Source organism: Ictidomys tridecemlineatus, chromosome 11 (genome assembly GCF_052094955.1).
Source record: "Ictidomys tridecemlineatus isolate mIctTri1 chromosome 11, mIctTri1.hap1, whole genome shotgun sequence".
In the NCBI taxonomy this organism is placed as follows: Eukaryota; Metazoa; Chordata; class Mammalia; order Rodentia; family Sciuridae; genus Ictidomys; species Ictidomys tridecemlineatus.
The window spans coordinates 21,571,092-21,585,948 of NC_135487.1; the positions used below are offsets into that span (position 1 = coordinate 21,571,092).

At 57.6% G+C, this 14,857-nt stretch overlaps 1 protein-coding gene across 9 annotated transcripts in view; it reads right to left on the minus strand.

Annotated features, from left to right (window-relative positions):
• Nucleotides 1-14,857, minus strand: part of Col16a1 (collagen type XVI alpha 1 chain) — a 47,961-nt gene that overhangs the window by 12,179 nt on the left and 20,925 nt on the right. For 4 of the 9 annotated variants that reach the window (XM_078025796.1, XM_078025795.1, XM_078025794.1 and 1 more), the window contains 18 exons: nt 13,617-13,670; nt 13,504-13,530; nt 12,756-12,815; nt 12,521-12,568; nt 12,329-12,382; nt 9,292-9,345; nt 9,036-9,068; nt 6,562-6,678; nt 6,438-6,479; nt 6,266-6,352; nt 5,590-5,634; nt 4,772-4,816; nt 3,052-3,105; nt 2,527-2,580; nt 1,960-2,013; nt 547-591; nt 381-434; nt 179-214 (listed from right to left, as the gene is read on the minus strand). In XM_078025796.1, coding sequence (XP_077881922.1) covers nt 179-214; nt 381-434; nt 547-591; nt 1,960-2,013; nt 2,527-2,580; nt 3,052-3,105; nt 4,772-4,816; nt 5,590-5,634; nt 6,266-6,352; nt 6,438-6,479; nt 6,562-6,678; nt 9,036-9,068; nt 9,292-9,345; nt 12,329-12,382; nt 12,521-12,568; nt 12,756-12,815; nt 13,504-13,530; nt 13,617-13,670 — 963 coding nt within the window. The remainder of the gene's footprint in view (nt 1-178; nt 215-380; nt 435-546; nt 592-1,959; nt 2,014-2,526; nt 2,581-3,051; nt 3,106-4,771; nt 4,817-5,589; nt 5,635-6,265; nt 6,353-6,437; nt 6,480-6,561; nt 6,679-9,035; nt 9,069-9,291; nt 9,346-12,328; nt 12,383-12,520; nt 12,569-12,755; nt 12,816-13,503; nt 13,531-13,616; nt 13,671-14,857) is intronic. The other 5 variants (XM_078025802.1, XM_078025798.1, XM_078025801.1 and 2 more) reach the window with 3 other exon arrangements.

A 14,857-nucleotide genomic window follows, 5' to 3' on the forward strand; every position in this document is an offset into this window, starting at 1 on the left:
CCACTGGGCCCACCCAGGAAGCCCCAACTCCAGGTCCCACTTCCTGGAATCAGGCCTGGCCACCCAGGCTGTTGCTCCCCTGCTCTTCCCTCCCCTCCCCAAGCCCAGCCTGGTCAGGCCTGCCCCTCCCCTCCCGAAGAGACCACAGCAGACAGAACAGCTCTGTGTCTTTGCTCACCGGTGGGCCTGGGAAGCCTGGCTGGCCTTGAAATCCCTAGGAGAAGACGCAAGGGACAGTGTGGGTGTCACTCCTCTCTCCGCCTGGCTGCCCAGGTGGAAAGAGTGACAGGGTGAGGCAGCCTCAAGCCCATGGGCCAGCAGGTGAGGCTCTGGGAGGACCAGTCATCCCTGCACCCCAGCCAGGTCCCAGCCTCACTCACCTGGTCTCCCTTTTCACCTGAGTTCCCTTGGGGTCCTCGTTCTCCTCGGGGACCCTATCACCACAGAGAAAAATGAAATTGGAATCCCAGTCTTCCTGTCCTCAGACCCCAGGGTGGGCCAAGCAGGGGCCCATGTCCACATCTCCCGGCCTCCTCCCTCACTCACAGCTGGGCCTGGGGGGCCTGGGAGGCCTTCTGTTCCCGGCGGGCCCTGGAGAGGGGAAGAAGCAGAATCACTCTGGGGACATGAGGATGGTTGGGGGGGGGGCTGGGCATGTGGTGGGAGGCTCCTGGAGCTGGCAGGACCCTCTGCCTGGTCTCTTTGGGCTCCCCTCTTGTGTGAGCTGTGATACCCGCCTTGTAACTAGTCCTGCCACCTCCCGGCTCACCCCAATCCAGCAAATGGCTACCACCTTCTCTTCCTCCAGCACTGTTCTGATTAGGTCACTCTCGTGCTCAAAAACCTTCCCTGGCTCCCTCTGCCAACTGAATGAGGCCCACAGTTTCCCTCAGTGCTGGGAGTCGGGGCTCCCTTCTCCCACCTCAGGTCTGTCTCCCCCGTTTCCACTCTGCTCAGGAAGGTCACTGTTCCTGGAACTGCTCTCTCTGTTCCTACCTGGACCTCTGTGTGGCCACCCCTCTGCCCGGAATGAGCACCATCCCCCCCTCTCCTTCTAACTCTCCTGAAACTGTGTGGGATCACGGGATGGCTCCGGGCTGTTCCTACCACGCCCCATCCGTGGCCTCTCCCTCTGGGATTCCTCCTACGGACAAGCATGTGACTCCCCCTCCCTCCATTCAGATCTCCGCTCAAAGGCACCTCCTCAGTGGGGACCTCCCCTCCGGCCCCTCCCCGCTCTGTGTGCTCAGTGGGTCTCCTGTGTCACGGCTTTCATGTTTAGGCCACACGGCTGCCCGTTCGCTCACCACGGTATCCTCAGAAGAGGGCCTGGCACCCAGCAGCCCCAAAGAACTTTCTGTTATTGAATAAAAGTGTGGCTGAATCCCACTGAGGTCTCACTGAAATTTGTGAGGGGGAGAGGGGAAGACTCCAGTCCCCGCGTGGCTGATCCCAGATCTGAGGTCTGTCACCAGATGGACTTGGGACCCAGCCCAGGCTCCGCCACTAACTCGCTAACTGGCTGCAGGACCCTGGGTGAGTCATGACATGGCGAGCCTGTCCTCATGTGATAGCAGCCCCCTGGCTCCTGTGCTCGGCGTGGGGCCTCTGTGAAGGGTGGCTGTACTGGGGACAGAGACTCAGGCCTGGCTCTCTCTCAGGCTGGCCCTGGCCAGCTTGCCTTGGCAGGAGCGGGAGGGGAGGGAGGAACTCTTCTGCCAGCTGACTCGTCCTCCCGCAGCCTGGCTGCATGAAACCTGCTGGGATTCTCCTCACAGCCTCCGCCTCCGCAGCCACCAGCAGGCGCTGGGACACAGCTGGAGCCATTTGGGGGCAGGGGCAGCAGGGGTCATGGGCTCCTCCTCATGGCTGCTAGGAAAATCTCCAGCCGAGGTGGTGGCCTGGTGGAGGCGGCTCATTTGAAGCCTTTCCTCCGCCCCCGCGGGAGCCGCTACTCACCGACTCGCCCTTCTCTCCCGCCGGCCCTGTGTAGCCACGCTCCCCCTTGATGCCCTGACAATCCGCAAAGAGAAAGCAGAATTAGCCCGCGGCCCGCTGACAGGCACTAATAGGAGGGGTGGAGACTGCAGCAGGCACCCAGACTGGCACTTGGAGGTCGAGGGCACCGAGGGAGATGGCTGTGGGAGGAGAGACCTGGGCCACAGTGTCCTCCCCACCTGCCACTGTGGCCCTCAGTGGAAAGCAGGGGCACGCCTACCCACCTGAGAGGGGGTGGCACCTCCCAGCTGTCTCCCCAACTCTCCCAACCTCAGGAGGTAGATCTCAGTTCTTGCCATATCTGGGATTCCCAGCGTGCTCACAGAGACTGGCCCCCAGGCAGAGTGGGGCAGACCATGCTGCCAAGGGGCTACGGTCGGGCATGCAGGGGACTACACCACCGGCCTGGCAGAGGCCAAGGCCAAAACGCTCCGACAGAAGGAGCCTGCTAAGGGATGCCAGCCCGGTCCTGTCCTGATTACCAGCCCAAGCCCCCCGCACCCTCAGAGACAGGACCCCCTTACTCACTGGCAGTCCCGGGGGGCCCATGGCACCTGGGTAGCCAGGTTGTCCTGGAGGACCCTGCAAAGAAAGGCAGACAAAATGGACAAGCCTCCCATTTTGGTTGGGGGGGGGGGCAAAAAGGTGGCCTCAGCCAGAATATCCAGAGCTGCCATCTAGCAGGTGACACCAGCCCGGGGCAGTTACCACCTCAGGCCTTTTCCCAAGCCCCAGGTTCTCTTGGACATGACCATCACCACCGACCCGGCCACGACAAGCCCAGGCTGAACTGAACCCTGGGAGCTGAGCCAGAGAAGGGCCAGACTGGCCGAGGAGAGAAGAGCCCCCGGGGATGTGGGGAGGGCAGGACGGAGCCGGGCACATGGAGGGCAGAGCCCCATGACACCCAGATCCTCTGAGCCCAAGGGTGCCAAGACCCCACGCTGAACGCCTCAGGGCTTCACCACCCAGTTTCTGCTCAGCGGCCATTCCTCAGGGCTCGACCCCTCTCCCAGGGCTCCTGTCCCCCCAGCCCAGGCCATCTCTTCTTACCGGTTCACCTTTGTCTCCTGTCAAGCCCCTGAGACCTCGTTCTCCTTGAAGGCCCTTGGAGAGAAAGTTCATGAGAAACTGCAGAGGAGGGGGGTCCCCGCCCAGCCCCTGATGGCCCCTGCCCTGCAGCCTCTGTTCACAATCTCGGCAAAGGTGGACGTCCCTAATGGCACTCAGGGTTTGTGCTCCAGAAGGTTGACTCTCAACCCCTACCTATGGGTGCCCATAGGAGCATGCCCTCAAGACAGCTGGCTCTGGAGAATGGCCCCTGAAGTGCGTGACTCTCAGATGGCACCTCTCACCTGAGTGTCACCTGGGTGTCACCGATGTGTCCTACCATGGTAGCTAGCTGGGGTACACATTTAAAAGGATGACAAATCAGATACAATCTCCTTCTGAGGGGCAGCTGTCAGGAGAGGTGCACCTAGAGTGACTTCCCCATGAAGTGTACCGTGACAGACCACTTACCTGTCCCTGTCCCCATCAAGCCCCAGATCACTTCCTTTTAGGGATGCAGGGAAGAGGCACAGAGGGCTCCCTCCAGAGTGACCCCTGTCACTCAGTAACGTGTAAGGGGATGTCACTTTCGATCAGAGCCAGAGCCCCAGCCCTCACTCCTCACCCTGGCCTTGGTAGGTTGGCCACGACATTAAGTGCACCTTTGCTGTCCCCTGTCCCTCGTGCCCTCCAGAAACGGCGCCCAAACTTTTTCACAACACAAGACAGATGGCTAGACAGACAGATGGCCCCTTCACCCAAGCAAGCAGAAACAGACAAGGCCCGGCCAGAGATGAGGACGTGGGGACAGATGGAACTGCAACAAGGAGGGGCCCTGCTCCCGAGCCTCCGTCACCAGGCCTGGGAGGAGAGGAGCCAGGCCCCAGGAACACGAATCTGACAAACAGGAGGTTAGCTTCCGTGACCCGGGAGGGAGCAACAGCGAGGATGGGGGTGACTTAAACACACCTGTGACGATGACGAAGGCAGAGCAATTAACGACACCTGGCAGAAGGAGCGGACCAGGGCACCGGGCAAGAGGGGCAGAGGCCCACGACACCCAGAAACCTAACTGGCTGGTGTCACATGCCCAGCCTTCGAGCAAACTGGGGCTGGAGCCAAGGAAGAGGAGGAGGAGGAAGCTGAGGGTTTCCTCCAGCAGGATCGAAGGGTGCAGGCAGGGCTGCCTTGAGTCCCCGGGGGGCCGCTGGACAGCCCTGCCAAGCAGCAGGGCAGCAAACCTGTGCCAGCCTGCAATGTGAAGCCCTAAAGCTTTGGCATCTCTGCCGGGCTCAGAGCCAGGTGCCTGGCAAGGCCCCAAGAACTACTTTCAGCAAATCTTCAGTCCACACGGCAGGTGGTGAGAGGCAGGAGGCAGGAGTGAGAAGGGCGGAATAAAGGTTCTCCTGGGGGCACCAGCTTCAAATAAGAAGGTGGAAGAGCTCGGAGGATGGAGGGGGAGGGACGCAGCGTGGCAAGAGAAGGAGGAAAGGAAAACAGAAAGAAGTGAAAGTGAGAAGATGAGAAGCAAAGCAGGAGGAGAAGGGAGAGTGGGAAGAAGTCAGCGACCGGGAGGACGTCCAACTGCTGGGACCTCAGGGAACCTGTGTCGTTAGCTACCGTGCCTGCATGGGACAACGAACACGGAGGTGAGGGCACACAAGCAGAAGCCACAGAGACCTGGCTGGTGGGGAGGGGAGCGGGAGCAGCACTAGGTTCTTACAGGCAATCCGGGGGAGCCAACAGCACCAGGAAAGCCTGGGGGGCCCTGGTGGGAGAAACAGCAGGTCACATCTCACAAGCACAGTCACCCTGGAACTGGGGGGCCATGGGGAGAGGAGGTCCGGGGGGGGTGCTCTGAAGGCAGCTGAAGAAGAGACTCTTGGACCTCCACGGCCCAAAAGGCAGTTGCTCCTCCTCGTGGCCCCGAAAGGGTGGCCCCTTCATTGGCAGAGACGCAAAACAGCCCCAGAGTCCACAGATCCTTCCCCAGTTTTCCAGAGTTTCCTGAATGCCCTGGCCGCAGTGGAAGCCCGTTCCTTTTGGTCTTGCCCAGCCTGCCTGCCACCTGCCCTCTGGTGGGTAGATGCCACCAGCTCTTTTTCTCCAAAGAACACAGTGCCAGGCCTTCCCAGATTTCTAATCATTTCTCTTTTCCTGCCTTATCAATACCACGGAGGACGCTGGGTGGGTGCCCCAGGGCTGGGCTTTGTAGACCTGTCCTAGAGATGGCCCCGTAGAGCAACCCAGGGTAGCTCTGTCTCAGCCCCACAAGGGCACAGAGAGATCTGGCCAGAAGGACACAGACCTCCCTGGGTGCAGAGGTGAAGACGTGCCCAAGGGAAGAGCTGGGCAGTTCCAGGGGACTTAACGGTGGAGAGCATGGTCCCCAGAGCTGCTCTCAGGAGGGAAAGGCAAGGGCAGTGGGTGTCCTCTCCTTGTGCCCTGCTGGGCTTCTTGGACAAGGCAATAGAATGACGTCTGAGCGTTAGGGCCCCTTGCAGAGCCTCTCAAGCAGGCCAGGGCACCACAGATACTTACAACTGGGCCTGGAGGACCCGGGGAGCCCCTCATGCCAGGCGGACCCTATAAAGGAAGTCAAGGGAAACAGATGAAGAGGAAACAGATGACAGAGCCCCAGGTCACAGCAGCCTTCCTCCTAGCTTGCCACAGCTGGAGGCAACAGAGGGCCGATGTCAAAACAGGACAATTCAGCTGACATAAAATGGCTTTCATTTGGTTCATTCAGTCACCCAACAAACATTTATTGAGCAGTTATTATGTATTGGGCACTGGTCCAGGAGCTGGGAACACAGCCATAAACAAAACACAAAAATCCCTGCCTCGCAGCACTTATATCCTAGAGGCAAGGTGGACAGTAACACACAGAAGAGGGCTGGCACATGGTGGGTGCTCAGCCGCTATCCGTAGAATATTCCTGAATGAGGTAAATACAAGGCGTGGCAGAGGACGGTGAGGATGGTACGGGCGAGGTGCCAGGGGTGCTGCAGTTGTGTGGAGCTTCCATTTTAAAGAGGGTGGTTAGGAAAGTCTACTGAGGGGACATGGGACCTGACTGCTGAAGAAGTGTGGGCAGAGAAAGCAGCAAGGAGCCAGGGTGCCAGGGGAGCAGGGGGCACTCCGGGCCACAAGGGGCGGAACTCTCCAGGGAAACAGGAGCTCCCACCCCTGCCCAGGGGAGGGCCTGGTTCCTTACCTCTTCTCCCCTCTGGCCTGGCAGTCCCGGAGGACCAGGGAGGCCAGGGCTGCCCGCACAGCCATTGTCGCCCTCGATGCTGTCTCCCTGGAGGTGGGACGGAGGTGGTAGAGTGAGCAGCAGATCCTCTCCTCATGGGGCCAGAGGAAGGAGGTGAAGAGAGCTCACTCACCCTCGCCTCCTCAGCTCTCGGGCGCTCCCGCTCTGAGAAGCACTGCAGGGGACAAGGGAGGCGGTCAGCTGGAGCAGCCGGGAGACCCCCGGACGCACACGCGCTGCCCCAGCCCAGGCCCTACCCGAGCGCAGTTGTCCAGGCCTGGCACACCCGGGATGCCCTGGTCTCCCTTCTCTCCTTTCTCCAGGAGGGAGGCTGGGTGGGCCGTCTGGCCCTGGACACAGTCCCCGCAGATGCTCTGAAGAGAAAATGGGGAGGGTGGGGGGGCCTGGGTCAGAGCCGGCCAGGATGGGCCAGATGGGGAACTCCGCTCAGAACCCAGGGCTGGGGCACCCTGCCCAGGAGCTCTCTGCCCACACTCTCTCCCTCCCCAGCCACGTCCCTGCGGCAGCTTTGCTCCATCCTCAGGGGACCCAATCCCAACAATTGGCTTTGAGTTTCCTCCAGGAAGCAGCTCTGGTGGGCCAAGCCACAGCACTTTGCAGACAGGCGTGTGGGAGGAGGCGCAGGGGCCCACAGAGGGACCATCTGTCCCGGCTGTTCCTGCAACCTGCACCCACCGTGAGGACAAGCCACGAGAATCTAGGCTGGAAAGACTGGCTCCAACAGCCAGTTCCCCTGCCTGAGGGAGCCAGGGAAGCCGGTGCAGGAGCAGCAGAGCCCACGGCCGACCTCTGGGGAGGGCCTGCCCTCCGCTGCCCAGAGAGACCAACTGTCAGAGGCTCCCCAGGTCACTGGGCCTCTCCAGGCTTCTTGAAGGAAGAGCTTCCTCCTACTCTAGGCATTTCCTTCACAGACCTCTCTGGTCCTCCCTTCCATACACTAAAACCCACCTGTAAAACCGGCCTGCAGTTTCAAAGGACTTGGAGACCTGGAGCCTCTCTCTGGCCTGGCATGGTGTCGGGGACCCCAGGCAGGAGCCCCATCTCACCTTCACCGTTCACTGCATTGCCCAAGGATAATGCTGTCATTTACTCAGCTATGAGGCAGGCCTCCTAATAGGCCTCAGAGCGTTATCACAGTCAATCCTCAGGGCGCAGGCAGGCAGGGAATCTCCTGAGCATTGTGGAGCTGGGGGAGCCTCTCTTTTGAGAAAGAGGAGATGCACTTCTTCTAGGTAAGTGGGAGCCTGGATTGGCCCCGTCTGTCTGCAGCTAAGTCTAAGCTTCCTCTGGGTTGTGGACACAGCCATGGCCAGGACTCCTGGAGGCACCCGGGCTGCCACCTGACCTCTTCTATGGGCCATGTTCAGATCCTGTTTGGGGCCCTCGCTGGGCATTTGATTACGAAGCCCACAAGTGAGATGCTATGAGAAGCAATGTCAGATCCTGGGTTTGGCCTGATTTCTGCTCAGGAGCAGGATTAACAGAACCCAGAGTTGACAGACGCTTAGGACACAGACGGGGGGTGCAGCTCAGTGGTAGAGCATGCTTGCCTAGTATGTGCAAGGCTCTGGGTTCAATCCCCAGCACTGCAGAAGAAGAAGAAGAAGAAGAAGAGGAGGAGGAGGAGGAGGAGGAGGAGGAGGAGGAGGAGGAGGAGGAGAGAAGAGGAGGAGGAGGAGGAGGAGGAGGAGGAGGAGGAGGAAGAAGCCGTTGCTGCGGCCTAGAGAGAGGAGCAGGGGCCTTAGTGGCACAAATGTACTATGATCCAACATGTGGCGGCTGCCAGGTCAGCCAACCTCCTCTTCCAGAAACATCTGAATTTAGAGCAGGGATGGACCTTCCCTCCACTGCTCCTCAGAGGCTCCCCAGGTCTCTGGACCTCAACAGTCCTCCTAGAGACAGTCCCCGTACTCCGCCCTGACCAAGGCCCACCCAGGAGTGGGATGTCCAGGACACTGACTAGCTAGCCAGTACAAGGAGAGGGTGGCCAGGATGGGAGCTTGGGGGAGACCCTGGAGGCCAAGGCACAGGCAGGGCCCAAAGTTGCTGGTCTGGAGGAGGAAGTCCAGGTTCCAGAAGGCAGCCTTTAGCAATGACTGTGCTCTAAGATCTGGAGGAAACTGCACAAGGCAGGACTGGAGGAGCCTGAGTTACCATGGGCTGGGTTTTACAGCTATTCAGAGGCCTATTCATGGCCGACTCTCCTCCCAAGCATCATGTCCCCTTTCTTATTGCTAGAATTGTTCCCCAAATCCCCCTCCTCCCTGGAATACCCAGTCTGGCCCACCCAGGGTCTTCAGAGAACCTGACCTTCACAGCCTCCCACCACTGCACTGTGCCTTGTGCTGGAAGCTGCCGGGCCCTGCCCTGGTGTGACCTGAGTGCTACAGGAGCTCATTGCCAGCTGCTGCAAGCAGGCTTCAGGGTTGGATTCTGCCACCAGCATCCACCATGTGGGGACCTTCACAGGATTCCTTTGAGCACTCATTCAACAAATGTTGCCTGGGGGTCTGTTACAAGCCAGGCACCAGCCAGGCCCTCTTAAGACAGATGCTTGGAATGCATTCCCTACGAACAGGGAACCAGCAAACTCAATCTGTGCTCTCCATGAGGTGCACGCAGCTGAGGGTTTACTATGAGAATTCCCTTGGGAGACAACCCAGCCAGCTCCTGCCCCCCCCCACCCGCCCCCCTCCCCGTGGCCTCTTACCTTAAGAAGGTGCTTCTCAATGGGTAAGGAGCCCTGCAAGAGACAGATGTGTGGGTTCTAGCAGGTGGGAGAAAGGGGAAGGAGGCTTATGGGATCAGGTATAGTCTCAGGATGTATCGTGCCATCTGGGCCTCTCCCAGCCTTGGAAGGGGGAGAAAACAGGGACCCTCACAGCTGCTAAAGGGGTGGGCGTGGCCAGCTCAGGCCTGGGAAGGGCAGGGAGGGTGATGGGCGGTGAGTCCTGGCTGGTACCCACCAGTTCTGCCGTGAGCCCAGGCTGTCCTGGCAAGCCGTTGTTTCCAGGTACTCCCTGCGCAAGAAGACACAGACACGAGTGAGCAGGCGCCTCTCTGGCCCTCTCCCTGCTCCCTGTCTTCAGCCCTTTCCCTCATCCTGCAGAACTGAGAGCCCCGGCCAGCACAGCACAAGTCTGCCTCTATTCTTAGCTCAAAAGTTTCCAGACAGCTCAGAAAGAGGAGCCAAGGAGCTCAGAGGAGTGACCACCGAAACCAGCCCCGCTGGAAGTGTCTTCCCCGTGCGGCAGGGGAAGGTCAGCAATTGGTCAGCGGGTCTCCCCTAGAGTAACTGTTTCTTTCTGTACTAGCTTCTTGGTATTTCCTCATTGAACCACAGCTATGGTGGTGAACTCGGTGTTTTATCTCATCTTAAAAACAAAAGAAAGACCTCAGAGAAAGTATGTAAAAGACCACAACTCAAGATAACCACGGAGCTGAGATTCAGAGTGAGGACCACCGGCTTCTGACCCTCTTTCCCACTATTCCACATCATCCTTCAAAAGGCATCCCCAGAATACCGGATGCTGGCCAATCAGTCCCGTCTAGGAGCAAACCTGGCTACACCTATAACTTGGGCAGGTTATCTGGGGGCAGGGGAGAATACTTCCAAGCTGCATTTTCCTTATCTGCAAAACAGTGATCATTTACAGCAAGGCTTCAAGGAGACAGTGGCTGTGAGGGGCTTGGTACAGAGCCTGGGACGCACCGGGACACTCTTGTTAAGTGAGCACCAGGCAGCGCTCAGCTCCCCTTGCAGACTGGCAGTTCACATTTGCATATTAAATCCTCTACAGAGGCAAGGGAGTATACTCCATTTCTAATCCCCCAGCACCCAACATGGAGGAGTGCGCATTAAATATGTGTTGAGTGAACGCACCACCGCTCAGCCTGCTCCTCCCTGTGTAGGATTTCCTTGGCCCACTCTGAGATCTGGCCTCCCTTCAAGTCCCAGCTTCCAGAAAGGAACACATCTCCTCCTCCAGAGCAGCCCTCCCTATTCAGGGCAGGCTCTCCCAGGCCTGGGTCAGCCCTGAGTCAGCCTCTACCCAGCCCCCTCTGTTGCCCAGAGCGATCAGGATTTAGAACCCTGCCGGGCACAGGGCAAGTGCCTTGAATGTGATAACTACGGTGATTCACCCCCTGCTCCATTCTCAGCGGCTGGTCTGTTAGTCCTAGCCTGAGACTTTGATTCTTTTCCTGCTCTCCCAGAACTCAATGTCCCTGTGTTGTTCCACTGTAGAAGAGAGTAGTGCAGCCCAAGTTTAAGTCTAGGCTCAACTGCCTACTAGCTATACAGCCTTAGGCACATTTCCTACCTCTGTGCCTCAGTTTCCCCATCTATGAAGTGGACTGGGATGAAATGCAGTAATTAGGCACCAGGACTACGCAGTCTTGGGCCGGTAAGGACTATGCATCTCTGAGCCTCTCTCTGAACCCAAAGGGAGGAGCTGCTCGGCCCTCCTGCACTCTGCCTGGCCCACTTGTCAGCAGCAGCCTGGGCTTGGTCTCAGTCACTGGCACCACAGGAGGACACTGGTGCCTGGGACCACTCAGCATTCTGACTTTCCCACCGCCCACCCTCCAGCACAGCTCAGCAGGATTCATACCACATCAGCCCTCCCTTGTTACTGGGTCATCAAGAAATGATTCTCAGCCTCCCCAAGCAATTGCAAGCCCCCCTGCAGACAAATGACTACTTCCTGGCACTGTACAGGAAGTTTGGACACTTTCAGCAACTGTGGGGCTGCCAGACACATGGCGTGACTCTAGCTCCTGGTTGCACTGTCCTGAGACGCAGTGGGCGGGAACAGAAAGTGCTGTGCAGGGGGAAGCCCCAGTCCAGGTTGCCAATTCTTGGGCGTGTGACCTTGGATACTATATTGCAACTCTCAGATCAGCTTGCCCAGCTGGGATGACTCCACCTGCCTCTTGGGGCTGATGTGAGGCTCAAATGAATGAAAAGAAAAAATGGATGTAAAACAATAAAAGCAGCCATCGGGACAGTTATGATAGCTGATGCTCTCGAATGTTTACTCTGTGCCAGGAACAGTGTATACTTCACATGGATTCTCTTTTTTAATACCCACAAAAAGCCCTATCAGGTGGGTGTTGTAATCATCCCCAGATGAAGGAATTGAGTCAGAGAGAGGTTAAGTAGCTTGCCCAGCATCACACAGCGAGTACATGGCAGAGCTGGGATTCCAATTCAGGATGCCTGGCTCCAAAATGCAAATTCTAATCAAAATGCCGCACAGGTCTCAACTCCGCGCTCCCTATCTCTGGCTTCTTTGCTGTTCCTCAAACCCATCAGGCACCTTCCCACCTCTGGGCCTTTGCACTGATTGCTTTCCCTACCAGAAGCAGTTTCCTCTGTGGGTTCATTTTGCATTTCCTAAGTATTGATTCAAATGTCCACTTCTTTTCACAAACGTCTTTCCTGCCCTCTTTCTATTTCCTATCCTCACCCTGCTTTATTTTTCTCCCTGGCACACACCACTTGCTACAAAATGCTATATTCTACTTCTTTATCCTGCTTATTGCCTGTCTCTTCTATTAGGATGCGAGCTCCAAGAGGGCAGAGGGTTTCATTTTTGTTTGCCGCTGTCTCCTAGCACCTAAAACAGTGCCTGGGAAATAGAAGATGTGCAAAATGTGTGTTGCATGAATGAATGGATGTCGAACTCTGCTCCAAAATGGAGAGCTCCGTACCAGGGTACAGGGCTTTGACTTGACCCAGATTCTGAGAGTTGACCAAGGTCTGAGCTTGGTACCCATTGGTGAGATACCTGGACATTCCTTTAAAAAGGGCTGAGTATGCGCACGGCCTGGCCTGAGGCATCCATGTGTCCTCCATGTGACCCTGGCAGGCAGGAACAAATGACCAACAAGACATGGTGGCTAGTGCAGGGGATCAGTGTCCTCAGGGTCCAGCATGGAGTGGCCACCAAGAGTGCCAGAGCCTGGCCCCCAAACTCCTCATTCTCTTCTCCCCCTTACCTGTAGCCCGGGCATTCCTGGGGGGCCTGGAGGTCCAGGGACACCTGGGGGACCCTGAAGGAGAGACGACAGAATCAGAGCCAGAAGGGAAAACTCACCCCATTGCTGGGGGCAGCAGTGTCCAGTCCAGGTGGGCAAGCCGCGGGGCGCTGGCGGACAAGAGGAGAGACAGAGGAGACAAGCGACACACACCTGCGGGCCCGGCTGCCAGGAGCTGCCCATCCAAAGTCCCGGAGCACCCTGGGTGGGAGTGGGAGTCGCAAAAGAAGGGGAGAGGTTACAGGCAACGTCTACACCAAGCGCAGGGCTGCGAGGGGAGGCGGCTGGCTGGGGCGCAAAGCCCTGCGGGGCCCTTGCACACTGGGCACCAGGCGAGGCTGGAGGCCAGGCCTCTCCCCGGGCGGGGAAGGCTCTCAGCACCACTTACCGGCATGCCAGAGAAGATGGGGTCCCCGCGAGGGGGGCAAGAGCACTCCCCTGGCTCACCCTGGAAAGACAAGAGCCTTGGTTAGAGGCGGCAAGGATGGAGGGCTCTCTGGAAACGGACATCTGTGAGTCAGCCTGGACCCTAGAGATGGAGAGGCCAGGGCTTAAATCCAGAATTACCCTCGGGCAACCTGTGGACCTCAGTCTCCTCATCTGTAGAATGGGGATAACGATTCGGACTTTAGAGGCTCTCATGAGGTTGGATTAATGTGTATAGCAGTCCTGTCACCTGGCAGGTATTCAGCAAGTGACGGGCAGCTGCTGCTGTTACTGCTGTCACCTAGTCACATCACTGTAGCTACACAGCTATTCTCACGGCAGCTCCTCCAGCTGCAGTCCTGCTTCTAGACCCTTCTGTCTGGACCCTCACCTCTCTGCCTTCTCACCTCTAGTCCTTCCAATGTACTTCCTGCCGCATCCTCTGACTCAGACCCTATTTGCAACTGCAGCTCCTTCTTAAGAGGGCCTTGGAGTTCTCTGGCCTCCTGGGATCCTGGTTAAGTCCTGGGCAAATATGTAGAGTGGGAAGTACCTGGGGCTACTGGGAAGTACAGCAAGGAATCCAGGGTGTCTCCTCAGCTCCTGTCCTCTGGTCTGGGGACACTACCATGTGCACAGGTTCCCCTGGTGTGGGACTGTAGGGGCTGCTATTTCCCCCAGAGCAGTGGCCACAGGTCCTTGGAACTTACCTTCTCTCCTCGAGATCCCTTTTCGCCCTGCAGAGAAGGAGCAGGCAGTGAGAAAGCAGGGGCGCAGAGGCAGGGCCAGCCGGGGCTTCCTGCTGCCCGCGGCCCACACTCACCGGCATTCCTCTGGCCCCCGGAAGTCCAGTCTGTCCTTGCTGCCCATCAAGGCCCTGGAGGGAGAGAGCTCAGAGTGAGTGGGTGAGACTGGACCGTGGCCAGCCATCCAGCCGCCTCAGAGAAGGGCAATGGGGACAAAGAGAAGCATCCGGTCTTGCTGGAGGAGACTGAGGCCAGGAGCAAAAGAGAAGGGAAGGAGAAGAAGGCTGGCTGGTGGACTGCTCCCTTCCACAGGTGGGGAACCGAGGCTCGGAGAAATTTCACTGTCAATCCGACAGCACAACAGCACCCAGGCTGTGGGGCCCCAAGTCCCTGCTCCCCATTTCTCACTTGAGTGCATGGTACATGTCTCCCTGTGGTGAAAGTCACCTCAGTTGACTGAGCTGGGAGAAGAGAATTTCAGCCCCTATTCTCATTACCAAGGAACTGGAGACTCTGAGATGTTGTCACTTGCCTAAGGTCACACAGCTAGTGAGTGTGGGATGGGGCTGCCTTCCTAGGGGACCCTCGATAGTCACACCTGGGACTCAAAGCTCCCCCAGGACCAGGACCCATCTCTGCCTTCACCCTGTGGCTCCCTGGGCCTGGGAGGAGCCCTGACTGCCCAGCTCTGCTGAGCATCACAGACTGGCCATGTGGCCCTGGGCAAGTCCCCACCCGCTCTGGGCTTTGGCACCCCCTCAGGAGGAATCCATCAGTGATTCCCAAACTGGAACAAGAATTTCTCTAGGGATCCACAAAGATAGAAAAGGATATGGTTCACTGGGCTATTTTCAACATCACCAAAAGCTCAAGAAAAATTATACATTTGCCCACGACCCAGCAGGGCCTGAGCCAGCTGAAAGGTAGCGTTTCTTTGATTTAGGCTAAAATTATATCATCTTGTAAAGTTCTAGTGGGTTCATGTGGAGTGGAAGCTGACTATTAGACACGTCTTTGATGACTAAAATGAGAAAATGCACTTATTATGACTTAATCTATGTAATTTGTTCAATGGAAATGTCTTTATGACCGGGAATCGTTTTCTTGGGCAGTGCAGCCCGGGTCCGACCATTCTCCCAGGGAGTACTGGTATAGACGGTCTCTAGCGGCTCCAAGGTTGGAAGTAGGGTCAGGTTTCAAGTTCTTGGCTTTGCCTCTTACTCTCTGGCCTTCTGTTTCCTTGTCTAGGGAACAGGGACAATAACAGTTCCCTTCAAGGGATGTTAGGAGAAGGAAGTGAGGCTGTGTGTTCAGAGCT